This window comes from Idiotropiscis lumnitzeri, chromosome 8, assembly GCF_059441095.1.
Source record: "Idiotropiscis lumnitzeri isolate Australia: NSW breed Sydney's pygmy pipehorse chromosome 8, RoL_Ilum_1.0, whole genome shotgun sequence".
NCBI lineage: Eukaryota > Metazoa > Chordata > Actinopteri > Syngnathiformes > Syngnathidae > Idiotropiscis > Idiotropiscis lumnitzeri.
Window position 1 is genome coordinate 10,000,396 of NC_142398.1, and position 20,343 is coordinate 10,020,738.

Here is a 20,343-nt window from a genome sequence, read left to right on the forward strand (position 1 = left end):
GTCTCCGTCACAATTTGTCGTTCGAGCAAATAATTGCCTCTCCCCCAATAAACACCTCCTTTAAAAATAATGGCATATGCGGATCCCACAAAAAGATGCCTCGTACAACAATTCAATGAAGTAGCCTAGTAATGGCCTCCATCTCGACCCGTCACTTAACTTTTTTTCTGCTTTGAAAAATAAATTCCTCTTCCCAAATGAACAAAAAATAGATGACTGTACTCGTAGGTAGAAACGGAAAGTCCCCCTGCCATCCAATCAACCAACATCAACTTGCCTCACCTCCAGCCCAATATTTGCACAAAGCTTGCTCAAATAGACTAATGTAATAATTGGAGAATAAAATGTTATGTTGCTTTCTAATTCGATTATTTCCGAGTAGTCTTCAGTCTTCATTGGAGGGATTCTAGCAATGAATGAGTTTGTTGGTTCAAAGGATGACGCCGTGAACGCAGCGAGTGTCGTACGCCGACGCTTGCTGAGGTGAAAGTGAAATCTGTGAGTGACAGCCGGAGACGGTGATATAAATCGGCCAATGTGGGCTTTTTTTTTTTTTTTCCGTCTCCATTTCTGCAAGTCAAATCCTCGCATGTCGCCACCTCCTCTATTGTGGCTCTGCTCGCACATTATGAATATTTCATGGCAAGCATCTGACACCATGCCCAGAAAGATATTTCAAGTTTTTTTTTTTCTACCCTTCCCCCACTTCTCCCACACTCCCTGACAGAAAGCCGGAGGTTAGAGAGCGTCACTGAGGTGTGAAGTGGGGCTGTGGCCCCCCGGGCAAAAAATGGGATTTACCAGGGTTGATCATCAGGTGGACATTTTTCTTCCCCTTTCCCGCCGCTTTGTCTCTCACTGCTGATGAACTATTGAGATGTCCACGGTTTGTTGTCGCTCCTCACAAGATGTTGGCTTGAGCGGTGTATGATTTCAGACCAACTGGGAATGCAATATCCACCCCCCCCCCGATCTGATGAGGTGGAATGACTCAGCACAGAAAGGGTGGTTCTTATCTTACTCCTACGTTAGCTACTGCTGCCTCAAAAGAAGCTTGACGTCAACCCGTTAGGTGTGATATGCATTGTTACTTGTTATCCAAGGTAGCTATCCGCATGATCAGAGCACTCATGTAATTTAAAAAAAATATAGTTTGAAATATAAATATAACACAAACTTTGATGACAAAATTCACATGTTATTTAATTTATTGTAAATCAGTTTTTTTATTTCATTTATTATGATTTAATTTATTAGTATGTAAACGTCCATGCGCATGAGGGCGAAGACTCTCTGTAACCTTTACTAACAACCCAGGCTAAACTTGGTTCATGCCGACATACAGAAATATTAGTCTATATTATGTTTGACATACTTCCTGAGGACCAAATCCTATTTGGACAGGATTTTGGCAACATCTCATTGCATTTGTGAGTGTTATAGAAAAAGCCCAAAACTGCAAATAGCTGAGTTTTCAGAAAAATGGACACTAGATTTAAAAAAAAAAAAATTGAGAAATTTTGAATAAACTTGAAAAATGTTTTTTTACACATAAGCGTTTAATCATGTTTTATAAGAAAAGGTTACTTCATAATTTATTTGTCTATGATGTCCTCTTTAATAATATTTTATTTATGAGACATTTTTTCCAATTCATTTTAAACTGTTTCAACTTTTGCATTTTGTTTCAACTCTAACCAAGACCTAACCTAGCTATGAACCGAACCATGATTTTTTTTTTTTTTTTGTGCCCTTTACGTTGCACCCCAAGTGATAAACCTCTTTTTACATTTGTGACACCGTTAATGTTAACAATGCCGTCATAAAAGTTAAGTGTTTTTTATGTTCGTAATTAGGCGTGGGCCGGTATCAGATGCTGACGGTGTGATAACCTTGAACAAACATCACACCTTTTCATTGCGTTGCAGTTTTGCAGTTCTAGCATTAAAATTGATTATTTGGAAATGTTTTGGGAATGAGCAACGGTGTTTAATGCTGGAGTGGAATGTTCTAAATTATATTTCCAATGGAATAAATTTTTTCAAAATCTGGGACAAATTGCAAAGTCATGCCACAGGTGGAATTTCTTCTCATCACTCTTAATAAATTCTGTCCTTATGTTTTTATGGGTTAAATTACTACATTCACATGCAGCTGCCTTACTTTAATTATAAAAAGGCTGCCATTTCCCCATTTAAAAAACTTTTGTTTGTGATTAGAAAAGAGGCTGAATGTTATTATTTACTTCTAACCCAATGAAGCCTGATTGTTTTCTAATGGCCCCATGATTGTATTCTAAGCCGTTATTCAACTTTTCTTTAATGGATCACTATTCAAAATGCCAATGTGAGCTAACTTGAAATCATCTATCATCCTCTTTTAAATATCTTAACATTTAGTTGATCCTTATTGTGCGACAACTGTCTCCTCGGACTTAATTGTGAATTTGGTCAAGTTAAAACGTTACGAACATTTCGTGTTACTGCTGTAAATACGATCACTGTCATCAGTACGTTGACAATATTTAGGAAAGAAGTGCAGTAGCACACGTCAAAGCATTAAGTACACTTACGTAACAAAAGCCAAAGCAATACCAAAATACTAAGACATTAAGTTCAATACAAAATACAAATATGCTATTTCATCAGGTACACATCCACAGTCCAACAGCCAAAGCAAAATACAGTAATCCTTCGTTTTTCATGGTTAATGGGGACCAGAAGCCCCCGCGAAAAGTGAAAAACAACAAAATAGAGGTTGACTTCTTTTTTTTAAATTATTATTCGTTTATAACATCAACAAGGACCTTTGGATAAAATGGGATTATAGTTAAACTAAGCTGTTTTAGGACAAATTTGAACAAACACTTTCACATTTGCTTGACACACGTTTCGTCGTCTGAGCGAGCCATGGTTGTCGGGTGGCTGAGCGCCGTTCGCTAACAGTTTCTGAACACAGATGTTTACTATCCACTTATCCAGCTCGAGTCTAACAAACTGAATGACACATTTGAATAATGTTATGAGTTTCCGAACAGAACGTTCAAAAGTGTTGTTCCTTTATTAATGTGGACGAGACTGGCAAGGTATACCAAGAGAAGATGCTGGGTCATCTCAGCCAATCAGCTCACGGTATAAATCCTCGGCTGGTCGATCTCTAGTCCGGGAAACAGTCGTGCGGCGTATGTGAGTGCCCGGCGGTATCTACAAAGGCTCCGAGTCAAATCGTCTCTTCGGAGCAATTTGGCTGCCGATATGGCTGGATTTTATTTATTTATTTTTTTTTAAATGAATTTTTATGGAGAACCCCACGAAGCACTGAAGCCGCAAAACGTTAAACGCAAAACGGCAAGGGAACACTATAATAAAAAGTACAAATACACTTTAATAATAATACTACTAATACTAAAAATATTGGGAGAGAAAAAAGTCAGACATAGTACAACTATAATCAATAAATTGTGTAAAATATTGAGAAACATTTTTAAAATAGTATATGAAAATGTGGAACTTATTCAAAATGTCAAAAACACGTGTAAAATATTACGTACAACAATGCAGTTTATAATAATGTAACAAGATGAAAAATACCATTTCTACAATAGTATAAAAAAAATTTTAGGACAAAAATACTACATCAAAATATTGTCAAAAATACTAAATATTGAACAAAAACCTAAATATTATAAAATACTTGGATTTTAAAATATATCTATATACAAAGACATAAAATACAAGAATATTAGTAGAAAGCAAAAATTTTGAGTGTTTGTCTTTCTCTGTTTTTGAATTTGTGTTTTTCTACGCACCAGATGGTCAACCCCAAACAACAACAACCACACTCAGAAACACTTAATAAAATATTAAAGATCATTAAAAATTGCAACTGTAATACTGATTGTTTTTTTAAATCACATTTTTGGGAGGAACCATGAACCATTTCTTCCTTTGTGGTTGTCTTGACCAGACAGCAAGAGATTTGCAAACTTTATTTATGAACTAATATTCCAACATCTGCTTGAATTGAATTTTAATTGAGAGCTAGGTGATTTGCACCACGTCCCAATCGAGTGCCGATAAAGATTCCACTTCAGCTGTTTGTCGTCACTAAGCCTAACCTAAATATGATGTTGATTTACAGTAAATATGTGGCGTTGTGTAAAAAGACCCTCTGAGTTCCACGGCTCCCACACAGATGCTGAGAAATCTGCTCCAAACAAGGCGGCCCCACTCCTGCTTTGCATTTCAATTTACCATTTCACAGAAGTTGCGGCGCTGTGAGCTTCGTTACACCCACGCGGCTTCTCGCTGCACTCGTTCGCTGTTCAAAGGCCTGCGACTTGGCGAGGAAATTGGGGATTTCTATAGTGCATCCCTCAGGTATCGAAACATCCAACGCACGTCCGGCACGTCTTTCGACCTTTTCGCGCTCTGAATTGATGTCCTGACCTCACAGTGGTGGCGCGTGCGTTTGGTACTTGGGCCTTAAGAAAGATTTAACTGACTTCATCCACCATGTCACAATTATAGAAACCATCAATACTATCCAAAAATGCAGCCAACTGTGCTGTAAATATCATCTGAATTGGTTCGGAATCAATATTTACCTAATAACCTGACAAAAACATTGAAATAAAATACATCATAATCACCAGATATGCTGATTATTAAATGTGTTCATGTGTGCAGATCTTTTTCCTCTAACTTGGCTTAATCTAGTTCTTCTCAAATCGTTGGTGCGATGCTGAGGGCGGTGCGTGTGAACCTGGGGAAACATGCTTTTTTTTTTTTTTTCCCGCTGAACTACAATAAAATGTAATTGCACATCCTCCCCAGTAGTTGGCAGTGGCGCTCTCATTGCCCTTTATGTGCAGCGAGTTATAACTCTACGGTGTAGGTTTGTTTTTCAACGAAAATGATTTTATTTTTAGTTGCGGCGGAGAGAGGGTGGTGGGGGGGGTGCGCAAATTGTTTTCTTCTTGCTAGGAGGGGGCGTAACAGAAAATAGTTTAGAAGCACTGTCTTAATCTGACTAGCCAATCAGAGGAGAGAAAAATACTAAGGTAATCGAGTGCTAGTACTTTGGCCGCGTGAGATTAAATTGAAAATTTGGTTGGTCAAAGGGAAATTCAAGTAAAAAATTGTCTTTACACTCTGTAAGATGAAGCCTCACTAGTCTAAACATGACATTCTGATTAATGTTGTGTTTGTGGAATATGAATTAAACAGCAAAATCGATCCGATTTTATGCATCTGAGGGGGCGGCCATTTTGAGACTTGCCGTTGACTGAAAATAACATCCTAGTTGCTCAGGGCTCACGTAAAGACCAATCAAATCAAGGCTTCAGTTGCAAACATCACATGACCAAACACAGAAAACTGGACGCTTTGAATACGGGTGGATTTTGCGGCTCAAATCATATTCCGCAAACAGCTCAGAATGCCGTGTTTAGACAAGTGAGGGTGCGTAGAACATATTGCAAAGACAATTTTTGACTGGCTTCCCCTTTAAAGATTCTGTTTCGTTGCTGGCATAGTTTGTTATATAACGATCGTATGCAGATTAGATCGACAACACGTACCTTACAAGCTGATTAAAAAAAAAAAAAAATCAGTTCAGCCAAGAGAAACGTGACTAAATAAAGAGAATAGACCGTTGGGAATAAATTAGTACAATTTCATGGAACAAATATTTGAATTGTATCAATGTAGGGCAGTACTCCTGATAGAGAAACTCTTGCCCTGTCTGTCAGCACATCACGCTTCGCTTTTGCTGTGTTTTTTTTTCCCCCTTAAAATCTCACCTGTTAGGCGTACGTGTCGGCGTCTACCTTATTAGGTTTTCTCCCCAAGGAATTAGCTTTCCGAGCAGCCTCGCCCGAGATGCCCCCGCTTGGACAAGGGTGCTTATATAAAGCTAATTGAAATGGAGGCGGGCGCCGACTGGAAGGTGATCTTGACTGCAGACGGCTGCCTCTGACCCAAGGGCGCGTCGGGCCCAGGCTCCCATCTGTGTGGGAAGGGATTTTCCTCGCGTGACAAATTGAAGCGTCGTGGTGTCTGCGAGCTCGTCTCCCAGAAATGACATTCCCCATGCCTTCCCCTGTGATGTTTGGAATTAGGCTCACGCACATTAGCGTCACCCGGCTCCTCGAGCCAAGCTGGCAAATATCGCCGAGATTTTAATGGTAAACTCCTACTGAGGCACATGACAAGCAGACGGATCTCGTGGCTACACCTCAGCTGGTGATGTCATGTATCCAGCAGGTGTTTCGCCTTTAGCGGCTGATGAAGAACATCTGCGAATCGGCTATGTCCGTCGTGCGAACAGATGCATTTACATGTATCTCATATACGGTTAACCCCTGCATAGTCGCCTTTCGGTATTTGCAAATTTGCCAATTCATGGGTTATTGGAGCTGTGCGTATCCACTGTGATTTGACACACACACAAAAAAACTCACCTAGTTGCTGTTTTTGTGTTCTGGCCAAGCCATCTCGAATGTAAAATGACGAATCCAAGCATAAAAGCCGACAAGCGCCATTTAGACAAAAATAGAGCCACGCCTTCTGGCAGACAAAAAAACAGTAACTCTCACGTGAAACTTGTTGAAAATAAAAAAAATTTGTTTTGAAATCAACAAGTGGCATATGGATTTTACTGGAGCCAAACAGGCAGCCATAAATTTCAATAATAAGATATTACATCAAATAGTCCAAGCATGGTTATTAACGAACATCCGCTAGGTGCTCCTCTACAAAACAAAACAGAATAATATTTTTTTTATTTATTTATTTTTTTAATGTACCAAATGGACGAGTGGTTGGGGACCACTGCTTTATGCCGTTGTTATGCACATCAATTCCTAAGCGTTGTTTTTGAAATCCGTGTCTGGTGCTGACGTCACTCTAATTACATTGGCTGTTTGTGAGCGGCGTCACACTGAGCTCAGCCTTTCGGCAGCTCGTCGCCATATGGTCCATCTGCACGTCGGTAATATTTTGGCAAGAGTCTGTGCGAAGGTCAAAAAATCAAGTCGGAGGACGCTGCTGGAATTGCATCTAGGCTAATTGCTTTCTCCTTCATTCATCTTGGGCTCGCCTGATCTCTCTCTTTCTCTCTCTCTCGCTCTCGCTCTCGCTCTCGCTCTCGCTCTCGCTCTCACTCTCTCCCTCTCTCTTTCTCTCTCACTCTCTCTCTCTCGTTCTTGCTCGCTCTCTCCTTCCTCCCACTGAATTTAGTAATCTGCTTTAGGATGTTTCGGAGATGGAGATGGATTTGGTTTTCCTCCGTTGGCCTCCCCCCACCCGCCACTCCCCCAAGCCTAATCTCCCCCCTGTGACCATACCGCCTCTCGCAGCTCTTAAGCACACCATCATACATCTCCCTCTCCCCTCCTCCTACCCCACCACCCCGGCGCATGAGCCGAGTCAGCAAAAAACTCCCAAATTCCTCATTACTCACAAACACCCGCAATACACTTAGCGTGATTTGCTCCTAACGGACGCTTGGTGCAAAGCTGGTCCTTGGAGTGAAACCATTTGCAGTGGCTTGCGATCACACGACAAAGTGCGAGATTATTTGTATGTGTGTGTTTGTGTGTGTGCGCATGCATTATTCCCATGATGATGAAATGCAGGACAGGTTTTTAAATGCGCACATTGTCAGCAGTAGTAGGCTGACAGAAATTGGGTCGTGCTGTTTTACTTGATATGACCATATTAGTTAAGATCTCAAATTAGGAGTTTCTAGTTCAGACATACCGAAAGTAATAATACTTGAGTGGTTCTTGAACTTTTTACACCAAGTACCACTACTTTACCTTGACCTTTATCTCTCTAAGGATAGTAACACTGTGCGACAGTCCCAGGTGTTCATCAAAACAAAGGCATTTTATTTCTGATACATGTAATTATTATTATTAATTAATTTATTTATTTTTAATGATTATTATCATTATTATTAACCACTTTAAAATCATGAGCAGTTTGAACATTGAAACAGCGCTTCTATAGGGGAAAAAAATGCACGTAATAATGATGCAATTTAATTGTATTGCATTTAAAGGTTGTACCTAAGTAAGTTGAATACAATTAAACTATACTTAGTGTTTGTTTTGCTTGGTACCACATTTGGAGAATCATTGATCCCGATACCCATTTCCCATTAGGGCTCATTTGGGCGAGTTTCTTAGTGGAAGTTTGTCAAAGTACGTGGCCTGGAATTCACACAAAATGGCTGTTCAGACAGAGCCAGGACAATATCAGTGCTTCTGATTCTGATGTTCGGGTTTCTCGAGACTGCAATGAGACAAAACAATTGGCAGAACAATTGAATGAATCCTTAATTTAGTTCATCTTGAAATCTTACAAAACGATCGTCCTAATCGTAAAGTGCTACTGTACATTATATGCTGCTCTTATTTTTCAACATCATATTTTGAATGTTATCATGACTGTAGATGATAGCCGTAATTTGAGTCGTTGCACATATGCGACGTCTTGTTGCGCAACAATGCAAGCTCAGGGTCATTGGCATGTGGACGACTAGATGAGCGCCCGTCTGTCATGGCGGCCTTGGCAAAGCCGTACCTTTTATAAATGGCATTGGGGTTGCGGGAATATTGGCTACAAGCTTGGAGATGAGTTCCCCCCTCTCCCCCCTCCCCTCCCACCTCTCCCCAGCCTGCGGCACAGGTGATGGATTGCTGTACCTTCCAGGTTTGAGCTTGGCAACGCCCCAATATTCCTGCCGAATAAAGTGACAGGCAATATATAAGCCATCAGTTCAGGCCGACTGCACTGCTGAAGCTCCCACTCGCTGCTTCTTTCTTAGCCGTGCCCCACTGGATGCGTGCCGCCTCCCTACTTGAGCGTGATGAAAATCATCCCCAGCTCCGCTCTCCTGATTCCGAGGAATTTTAAATGCGAGCCTTCACAGCCACGCTGATTTCAGTGCAGGGCGTCATCGCTTAATGTTCATAGATCAACTGTGGTTTGAGAATTTATTTGTGGTTCAAGTCGGCAAAGGCACCCAAATTTGCTCCAAGCCATAAATAATTTCTATCCTTTATGTTCTCAGTCAATAGATAGGTTGACGAGCAGTTTACTGAGTTGCAAAATTTAGGGGATCTGGATGTGAAATCGGTGGGAAGTCTTGGGATCACTCTGGGTACACAATTTTGTGGCGTGTTCACCTTGAAGTGCAAATTTTTTTTTTTTTACCCACCTGCTTTGGTTGCAGAGGTTTGGCCATCAGTCACACTTTGCTTCGAGGTTAAGAATGGTGGAGAGTCGTCAATGGGGGTAAAAAAAAGTGGTACCAAGGCACACTGGGTGATATTATTTTGAGGAACGGCCATCCTAACATACAAAATTTGGAATGCCATTCTCTCATGGTGCAAAAATCTTAAAAAATAGGACGCATTGGCCGTGGTTGCCAGGTTATGAGAAGTACCCACCCTGGTTGCTTATGGACCTGTCATCTTGGGTTAAACATTTTGGGGCCCAGTCACCCTATATAAAGAAGGTATCGTAGTTGAAGTAATCATGATTACTCCTTGCTAACTGACTCCCCAAAATCCTGCTTCGATCCACTTAGCGCATCATATCGTCAACTTTGACTTGTTTTGGCATTGCAGAGCATAACTTATGGAGGCTATAGAGGAACGACGCCATTTGTCGTATTTTAAGGGGAGTCTTACCACTCTCTCATCTTGGGCACACTCTTCGGGTCGCAGGAGCAAGTGGTCGACTCAAACCAATAATTCCACTAAATTAAAAGTTTCCCGATGATTGCATTCCTATCATTCGATCACCAGGGAGCCGAGAGCAAGGGGTTAGTGCCAGACATGTCTCGGGAGAAAGCGGGGCACATTTGCAATCACCCCAAGTTCAAAAGGGTAATTTATTCGCAGTCGACGCTTAAAGTCAGTCTGCTCACGATGCCGCTGGGGTTGTGCCGCCAGAAGAAGAGACACATCATTTTCATTTTTCGCTCGCTTTCCCCTACCACCCCCACTCGCCGTCCTCCCCCTCGCCTGTTGTTGTTCCTCCCAGAAGCCCCGCGTGGCGTCTTTTAGCGCGCGCCGGCGAGCATATTTCACTTTTACATTCATCCGCGCTGACGTGCCGGCGCTGATTGAATTCTGAGGCGCGGCAGCGTCTGCCATTATCGCCCTCATCGTCTTGAGTGGTTTATCTCTGGCCGCGGCTCAGCGTGACTCCAAGGCTGCGGGGTAGACCAGGGGGCAGGCTCGTGGACTCTTCGTGCCTTTTTATTATTTCGGGGGTGGGGGTGTCTTGAGCTTACCGTCGGATGCATGTGCACCTGCTTTCAGTTCAATGGAATACTGCAAAATCTCGCAGGGGATAGGAACTGAGCTCTGCCATGGATAGCACAAAAAAAATAGTCACACCCCTCTCAAATTTTGTGTAATTGCTTGTAATACTGCAGAGGTACTTTGACTGCCCCCCGACTGCCATCAGTCCATTTTTATTTTGAATTGTATTTTTTGCTTTATGTTTTGAGCCAAGATTTGAGGTACAAGTTGCTTGCTCCAGCTTGATGACATGAAAAAGAAAATGGCGGGCCGATTCAGCCGTTTATTGAAGGGGACAAAGAGTACAACATGCAAACAGAAAATGTCAACACTCGCAAGGAGCTCGCCAACCAATGTGTTTTTATGGCGGGATAGAACGGATTAATGGCATTTCAATTCATTTCAATGTGGAAAATCCATTTGATCTGAATACACTGAATTGCGAGCATTTTGTAATTTAAAACGTAAAGTTAGTCTTTCAGTCGTGATGTAACACATCAACAATAATTCATTCTTAATTGCTAATGAGCAATAATGTGACATAGAAGGTTTCAGACGGACACCAGCGATATACAAGACAAATTGATGAATAGCTAGTTCTGTCATCATAGGCCAATAAAAGTTGTTTCACTTATTTGAAAAGTGGGAATTGGAAACATGATCTCACGTTATCTCTTGCATTATCTCAACCTTTTAAAACTGAAGACAATTTGAAATGTTGTTATTTTAGCAAGAAATACATTACACATCATTTATGGCGGGCCTTGAGTGGGACAACTGTGCTTTCAGGGCTTTGGCGCGCTCTTAAAGTGCACTAGAAATACGAGAAACCGTAAGCCACTGGGGGACCTGTGCATATCGTAGCATTTGTGCCCAATGGAGACAGGAAAAACCCTGCTTTTGTGGTCTGAACTGAACTGTACCACTTTGTGGAAACGTGGCTTTAGTTTGCACCAAGCCATTAGGGACCATAACAGATGGTTCCTTTTCCCAAATTAGCATTTAACACGCCTAATAAGTTGTGTTTCCACCTTACGGTGAAGCTTGTTACACATTTTTTTTTTTTTTTTGCATTCAGAAGTACAGGGGTCCTCGATTTGTGCCGCTGCCATTTATGTCCTGCTCGTGTTTTTCATTGAAATATTTATTGCAATTAAGGCTTTACTACTGCATTACTGTACGTTAGTGCGGAATTATGGCACACGCCAAAGACGCCAACCTATGAACGAAACACCTGTAAAATGTCATTTCACATGGTGAGAGGAATTTACACCGCTTGTATTGCTTATTTACAAATAATGTACCATACTCTTGTCACATTTAGCTTGTGAAATGTATTGACATTTAATCTTTCCCCTTATCTATACGAAAATATTGGATAGCACTGCCCTATATCCTTCCATGCATTTAAAAAGAATTCCAAACAAAATTTTTCCTGATATGATGAGCAAGTTGTAAACATGGCATCATTGGTGGAGGTATTAATTTTTATTTTTTTTTCGGGGGGTTAATCACTTGGCAGTGCGTAGACCTCCTTAGAATTGATGTTTGTCAGTATTTGTCGTGATGTATATCATCGACAGATTAATTGATTATTACAACAATCGTTAGTTGCAGCCCTACTATGTTAGTCTTGTCTGTTTTTCTGCAGTGCTACTGAATGGAGAGTGATATTTTTCCATATTTAAAAAACACACACACTCCAAAAAATGCTGGAGTTTTTGTAGCAGGCTGGCAGGCAGATTATTGGTATTTCCATTCATTCGAATGGGAAAAATTTGAATTGAGATACAAAAATGTTGAGTCTCAAAATTAAATAAAATCATAATAGGGCAGGGTAATATTGTATTTGCTTAAAATCTCGACGGGTTTGGTGGTCCGTAGCCAAACGCTTCCACGACCAAAATCCAGTACGACGTATATAACAACGAGCCTAAATGAGCAGTCCTTCCTGCGCACCCTGCAGTGGTCAGACTTGGCGGGAACGTGGCTTGACTTTGACGTTTTCCCATTCAAGTTGTTCCTTTCTTTCCATCGGCCTTCAATCAGCTGGCATTGCAGCCCCACCTGCCAGCTTGAGTGAGGATCACAGGGTGTCACGGCCGCCCAGAGACCTTAAGCCGCAATCAGCAGCAAATTCTTCCGCCACGTGTCATTTTTTTTATTCCTTTCCTCGTCTTTATCGCGGCAAGATGGCATTTAGAATGCGCCGTCTACCGTGGACGTGCGCTTCATTTGATGTCGAGAGACGTCGCTTGCCCCGTCGATACTTCGCCGCCGGAGCGGGAAATTGTCTTCCCGCTGCGTGTGCGGTCGCAGCCGCCTTGTTATGTATGCTCCGCTGCACACGCCGCGGCGTTCACGAGGGGCTGAGCTGCCGCCACGCCGTCTTGATTCGAGGTGAAACCTCAGGGTGTCGTGCCCGCGTCGACCCTTCCTGTTCTTTGCCCTTGCCTGTTCCCTCTCTGGCGATTTTGTCTCTTTGTCTTATTCGGAATGTTAAGCTTGTCTGCTTCACCGTTCTTAGATTTTGGGTTCAAATCTTGGCTGTGGTCTTCCTGTATCTTTTTCCTGTGCTCGTGTGAGGTTTTCTCCCAGTATTCCGAATTGCTCCCTTTTTGCCCAAAACATGCTATTATGTTAATTGAAATGAGAGGGGGTCAAACTTATTGTGCCGGCTCGATTGATTTTTATTGTTTCAATCCCCAAATTTTAGTTGCAAGCAAGATTGCGAGAGACTGCAAACTGGGTAAAAAAAAAGCAATTAGATACTGTAATGCCCTTGCATGTGGGCAAGGAGAGACACACTTTTTGCCATTTATTGGATGGGACAAACAGACAAATGAAAAATGAGAGCGTTTGAAAGGAGCCGACCGCCACACGGAAATATCTATCCAACCCAACTCCAGATCCTCGCAACTATGAAGCCGACAATTTGTTTGCTTTAGTGGGCTGCATAATGTGATGTGGTGGTCTCTTAATTTTCCATGGTATGAATGGTACTGTTAATCGGTTTTCCTCGATGTGCCATGTGATTGGTTGGGTACCAGTCCAGAGTGTACCCTGTCTTTTCCTCAAAGTCAGCTGGGATTGGCTCCAGCTCAAATATTTGCTTAAAAAAAAATGGATGGATGGATGGATGTCCTTATATTGGCCACTTTTTCCTTCCTGTGACCCGTGTCTCAGGTGGAAGTGTACTAATTGAGCCTTCCTCCTTCCCGGTCACTGCGCCATTGCGTGGCGAGGGAGGCCACAGTGTGCGATTCCCAGTGGCGACTCAAGCCTCACCGGATCGATACGGTGAAAAGTTAACAAAACGAACACATGCCGTGTGCCCAGATCACGGTCATTATCACCTCTCGCCCGACACACTTCCACCGGCGACTGATCAATGTAAGGGTATGGATTAACACGAGCGTTCTCACCTCAACCTCTCTCTCCACGTTGACAAGAGTTCCAAAAGAGCATAATGCTTAACAGCAAAATGTCCCTTTTGGTACAGCCGCATGTAAAGTAGTAAAGATATTATTAGAATTAGAATTAGAATTAGAAATCCCTTTATTGTCATTGTACTCAAGAGTGCAACGAGATTAGAGAGCTCCCCTCTCCAGAGCAATACAACAATAATACAGACAAATATATAAATTAGATAAATAAGAGAGTGCAATGAAGGTGTGACATGTTTATTTTTATGCTTCAAAAGAAAATGTCATCATAAATACTAATATTGTTGAACATGAGGTGTTCCTAGCTTGATGTTAGCGGTTAGCATGTTGACTTACCGATGTAACGCAACTGGAAGGGGTTTCATTTTGGATTGTAAAGCCTATCCAACGTCTGACAAAATATACCAAGTTGAATTATCATGGAGCATGGTTAAGGCTTCAAATAATTTCTCAAAATTTTGAACATATTTACAATTATTCTAATACCTTTTTTTTTATTAGCTTAACGTTCTGTCTCTTGCCACTTTTTTGTGGCATTAAACTGGTTGACAGTCACGCAGTAAATGAAAATTCACTTTAATACAAAATTCAGGAAGTGTGTATGTATCATTACCATGTTGGATCAGGGACTGGAAGTGTAAAATCTATGTAACTAAACAGTGCAGCTCATCTTCGAGTAGCACGTGTCCAAGTGAAGCAATGGCAACCGCCGTAGTTGTTTTTCTATCATAATTATTCATGTTTTTCACAGTGTCACTGTTGCACTTATCTGCTTTATTTACTTTCTGAAAGACGAGGCCAACTATTGATGTTGCACTGTCCTAAAAAGAAATCAAATATACACTGTCAAATATTTGCTTTTATTGAATTGTGTGCTTTATTTGAGAATCATTTGTTGGTTTGCAAGTTTTTTTTTTTTTGTTTTTGTTTTGTGTCATCTGTGTTTTATACCCGCAGTGTGCCGGACCATACCAAATCATAATTTTTCGGGTACTTCGTTTCGTATCAGCCGGCTTGTTAGATTGCTTCCGTTACATAGAATTTTAGCATTTTGTAATTGTTTCGAAAAGCATCATTCATGGTGTCCATGCAATTAAGCGGTGACGTGACAGATGTTCTTTTGCCTCCAAGGGCGTGTTGTGTTTGTTTTTTTGGTTTGTTTGTTTGTTTTTTTTTCCACTCCCTTTGTGACTTTTTAAAATGGCGACGTTCGTACTCGCCGCATCAGGACTCCCATTAAACACCTGTGAGTTGTTTGTCGTAGCACAAAAAGACGCTAAGTGGTTTTCTTTTGCAAATAATTAAGACAACTCTTAAATTGCGCAACCAACACGAAGTTGGAGTGACTGGACTGAAGAAAATGTCATGTCCGGTGTTGTTATTTTTACGTGGTGTCCGTGGAGGAGCATGCGCTCATCAGTCTGCCTTTAAGAAGCCACAGGGCATTAAAATGCAAAATTGCCCTCCACTCAGGCTAAAGTGATTTTAGTTGTGATTATGCACCATTTCCTCCCACTCAACAGCAGGGGGAAAAAAATGAGGGCGAGGGGGGGGGCGGGGGGCAGAAAAAATAAAAAGAGTGCTAATTGGTCATGGGGATTGGTGGGAGGCTTCGCTATTTTATGTGTCTGACTTCTAAATGAGTTTAGGAAAGGAGAGGCTGCCACTCTGCCGTGGAGCTTTCTGTTGGCGCCGGCTCAAATTGAAATGATGCACTGTTCCCCCTCACTGCGGCTGCTGCGCACAGTAATTAAATGCCTCATTGTTGCTTCCTGGGAATTGGAATGGAATATTTCATGCGGCGTGGTGATTATTTGGGGGTGTAGGTGGGGCGTGGATGTAATCACCTTGGCTGGATCTCTGATGAAACGCTTTGCTCGCTTTGGTGCTTGTCGCCACCTAAAGTGGCCCCCTGGGTTTTTGACATTTTTTACTAAGTGCTTTTATTCATCACCGGCCTTGTCGTCCTGACTTCCTGTTTATGAAGGAGGCATTTAAAACAGCATTGCATGGAAATTTGGACCGGCACAAACACTGTTTGTCTTGCCGACCTTTATGGACTTTGTTGAGGCCAATGCCGATTCCGATAACTGATTGATAGGCCAATCGATTGCAAAAATACATAATGAATAAGTTAGTTCCTTAATTCTTACAACAGTATTTTTATTTGTTAACTGCATGTACAGAACGATTTTGAACTGTGAATGTACATCAAGGTACATAAACAGATTCTTAAAACGGCGCCTTTTAACACGGCAACAACTTTGCTATTTGAAACAGAACACAACCAAGAGAAAAAAAAAATCAAGTTCCATTTAGCGTATTTTCTGAACTATAGAGCGCCCCTACCGGTGAAAGAAAAATCCACAGAAAAGCCGCATGGTTTAAAATCTAGGAAAAAAAGTAGCAGCTTATAGTCCGGAAAATACGGTACATCTTATCAAGATTCACTGTCAAACTTGAAACTCATTTCCAATGTGCATTTTATTTAAAAAAAAATCTGGAGAAAGTGGTGCATATGCAGTTAAAATCTTTCTTAGATGAACATAACGTCATGGAGTTCTGTTACAAGTTTTAATGATATCCTCCTCGCAAATGACTCTGGTGACTCTGTGTTGTTGCATTTAACTACAGCGCTTGATACGGTGGCTCACAGTATTCTGTTGGCTCGTTTTCAGCACCAGGTGGGCATCACTGGTAGTGCCCTGGAGTGGTTTACATCCTATTTGTTTGACAGAACTTTTTGTGTTGGCCTTGGTTGCTCTGAGTCCCACATAGCACCATTGTCATACGGTGTTCCACAGGGTTCAATTCTGGGGCCTCTGCTGTTTTCATTGCATCTGCTCCCTTTGGGTTCCATCTTAAGGGGCTCACAGAATGTTTTGGGTTTTTTTTAATGACAACTCCGTCAACACAGAAACTACCATTTGAAAGATTGGACTCTCCTTTCATCCCCGCCCCCAAAATTAGTTTCTACTTGTGAAAAGATATATTTTTGCTTTTGTCACACCTCAAAATTCTGAGCAGTACTTTTCGTATCGAAAATACACTGAAAATGGGCTTTTGGTGGAAAATAATGCATTCATAAATCTCTCCACTGTATCAATTTCCCATTGGACAAAGTTTACAATTATTTGCACCCCATTTAGTAGCAGTAGTAATTACTAGTGTGTGTGCATCCTCTGCCATGCATGTGTGTGCAGGTTTGTACTTACATCATCAATTCTACTTCTAAATTTAATTAATCACACTTTTGTAAAACTCTTTGATAGTAGTAGATTCAACTTGACAAACACATTGATCAATCACAAGCTGGTTGGAACGGTCAAATTTTCATCATTTGAAGACAATTGATGTCGACGGCGCCCTTCATTAAGATTCATTGCCGTCAACGTCAATCAAAGGGTTAATAGAGCTAATATCGACCGATTAAAGAAGACAGCGGCTTAATTAGTCAGATCCTACAAGTAACCTTTGGTAACTGTACGGCTAATGTTCCCGTGAGAATGTTAACATTATTAACTGTGAGAAATTAAAATTGTGCGTCATGCCCAGCTAGTGATCTTACCTTAATTTTTTTTATTTTTTTTTTAGAGAATCCACATACTAGGCAAGAAAAAAAAAATCAAGTGTGTGCTTTGTTTCACTTCCTGATGATTCACATCCCGAACACGAAGTCCATAACTCAGTCCGACACAGTGTTGACCACACACACTATTTGCAATGTTAAATATTAAACAGGTTAACATTTACGATTTTTGGCCTTATTTTTGGAGCAGATCTGGAAGAGAAATCACTCGGAACACCGCCACACCACAGGATATACATCTAGAGACAACACTGGTCAACAGCAAATTTCAGGGCTTCATGTCCCTAAAAATATTAGAGAGAAAAAACGATTGCCATTTGGGAATCTGCGCAAAAAAAAAAAAAAAAAATTGATCTCTGAATAAAAAATCACTTGGAAACGTGTTGACCAGTGTCATTGGGCCTTTGCTCACTTTGAGCAGAAGGGAGGGAAAATGCTTAAATCCAGCCCGTTTGTCGGTATGTTTGTAGCCATCTTAACTCTCTGTGGTTGTGTAAACACCAGATGTCGGCAAAGCCCTGGAGAAAAATAATATCATAAAATCTTCCTTTGTGTTGCTTTAATATATCAATAACATGCATCCCCGCATTGTGTCTCCCCCACAGAGGACACCGGTCACTAATGGCGAAGCGTTCCGGTGGTTCTTCTAGAGACACCAGCAACCATCGTCCATCACCCGGCAGGAGATCACGATCGACCGTGGACCGTCTGCTCGGAGCACGTGACCCAAAGCGCCCCCAAAACACACACACGCGCGCACACAATACACACATACGTGGACCGGAGGACGGCACACAAAGTTGGGACAGAGAGTTGACAAAAACATACTGGGTGTTGTTTCTTTTTGGTGTAATTATTGTACCTTTTGACAGTATCATAATGTATATTTTTGGTGTCTTATGAATGTGTTATCAGTGTTGGCGGCCGGGGTGGAATGGGCCGCCGCCGAGCTCGTGTAAAGAAAGGACTAGTAAAAGGACAATCTTTTTGGAACCACACAGAAGCCGTCCCAACAGGAGGGGGATTGACGATAAACGCAACACACTTTACTCTGGAGCAATAATTATTCACCCTTCTTTTTTTTCCCGTCCGTACCTCTTTTTTCACTTCCCAGGAATCATCCGGAAGCCATCTCAGCATCAACTTTTTTTTGTCTCGATGAGGCAAGAATGGCATTTTTTTTTCCCTGCCCTCCATTTTTTCTTTCTATTTGTGATGACTCGCCACAGTACAGGGCACATTGTCTTGTGTGGTGGGTTGCACTTTAAAAAAACTGAGCATTTATTTCACTGGAGAGATCCTGATGGAAGAGTTTGGGAGGTGTATTAAAAAAATAAAAATAAAAAAAAAATTTAAAAAACGGATGTCAGCGACGGCATCGTCATTAAACCCTTTCCCGTTTGACACCAATGAAAGTACACTTATACATATTGAACATATCAGGTGTTGTTCTGGAGCTGCAGGGGGTTGTGGGTGGGAGCAACAAGCTCTGTTTTCACCCCCAAAAATGATCCAATAAGGCTGGATTTACACTGCTGGTCAAAGTGAACAATTCTGATTTTAAGCCTATATTCCATTTTTAGGTGACAATTTTCATGTACATTTCAAGTGACTTTAATAAGATGTTGGAACACATGAAACGACATGCATTGTGCAGATTGCCTATATATATATATATATATATATATATATATATATATATATTTATTAATTTTTTTTTGTGTAAAAAAAAAAAAAAAATTAACCTGTTCGCATATTTTCATGCTCATTCTGTAACAACCCAAGGTGTCCCAAGATACAATCTAAAAGGACGAAATAATAAACTGGTCATTGGTGTCAACACAGTGTTATTTAGGTCAAGATTAAAATCTTTGTAACTTCAGCCTAGGTTGTTAGTGAAAGTTACAGAAAGTGGCTGTACGTGTACATTTAGCTACTTTCGCTAAAATGTTTCAAGATCATTTGAACCATTGATGTGCAATTTTTAAAAGGATGTGTATACGTCATCAATCGGTGTTTTACGATGACGGCAAACTCGCTTTTACGGTAAATGTTATCTGTGCTTTCACACTGCACTTGCATAGGTACATAGCCATACGTGTCATCTGTTCATTAGTTTTTCTACTCACGCTGTCATGATACGTTTCTGAATTGTTCCACAAATCGGAATTGTCACTCGAAGCGAGCTGTGTGAATCCAGCCTCTGTTCCTCATTGTCCTGAACCCTGTTGTTGCATGTGCAAATGTGTTTTTTCCGTTTTAAAGACGACTTAAGAATTTGTATATTGTTGTTGTGATGCTTTTATGTGTTCTAATAAAATAACTTCAAGTACGTTTTGGGCGTCCTGACTTTGGATCCGGAAGAAAGGGATTAATTAAAATCATCTGATAAATCATCATTGTTTTGTTTTGGGGGTTTTTTTTGTTTTGTTTTTTTAATCCATCACCCGTCCGTTGAAGTGGAGGTGATGGAATGAATCTAACTGCACCGTTTTGCCTCCCTAGTCACGTATTCCCGGGAATGCTAAAATGCTGCGCCGGGGAAGAGTGCTTCCCGGAGGCAGCAGACTTTAAAGGACGAGCGCAATCCCATGTGGTTTGTCATGCTTGAATGCGTAGAGAAGAGTTGGGGGGGATGGATGTGGGAGGGGGGCAGAGGATGGTGGCGGATACTGTGTGAGGGAGGGGGGGGGGGGGGTTAAGGAAGGCGAGATGTGCTCCTGAGATAGCGCCAGCATCAGAGTGATTGCCGGGTCTTTGGGATTCAGGCAGAAGCGGTGAGGGGGCGTGGGGGAGGGGGGGTTCAGGAGGAAATCATCCAGGACTGACTGTTTCACTGCTCGCAATCACCCAAATTGAGCTCCTTCACGCAGCCCGCCATGTTGACGATAGTGTGGCGTCTTCAGCGTTCGTTAACCGCCGCCCCCCCCCCCCCCCCTTTGCTACCTCGCCGGTCATCAGAGGGCGGATAACTCGCTCGCTCGCTC

General features: G+C 41.5%; 1 protein-coding gene across 3 annotated transcripts in view; it reads left to right on the plus strand.

Moving 5' to 3' along the window:
* cxxc4 (CXXC finger 4) overlaps positions 1-19,689 on the plus strand; it is a 32,259-nt gene extending 12,570 nt beyond the window's left edge. For all 3 annotated transcript variants that reach the window (XM_088301633.1, XM_088301634.1, XM_088301635.1), the window contains exon 3: positions 17,962-19,689. In XM_088301633.1, coding sequence (XP_088157759.1) covers positions 17,962-18,006 — 45 coding nt within the window. In that variant the 3' untranslated portion in view covers positions 18,007-19,689. The remainder of the gene's footprint in view (positions 1-17,961) is intronic.
* The last annotated feature ends 654 nt before the right edge of the window (positions 19,690-20,343 follow it).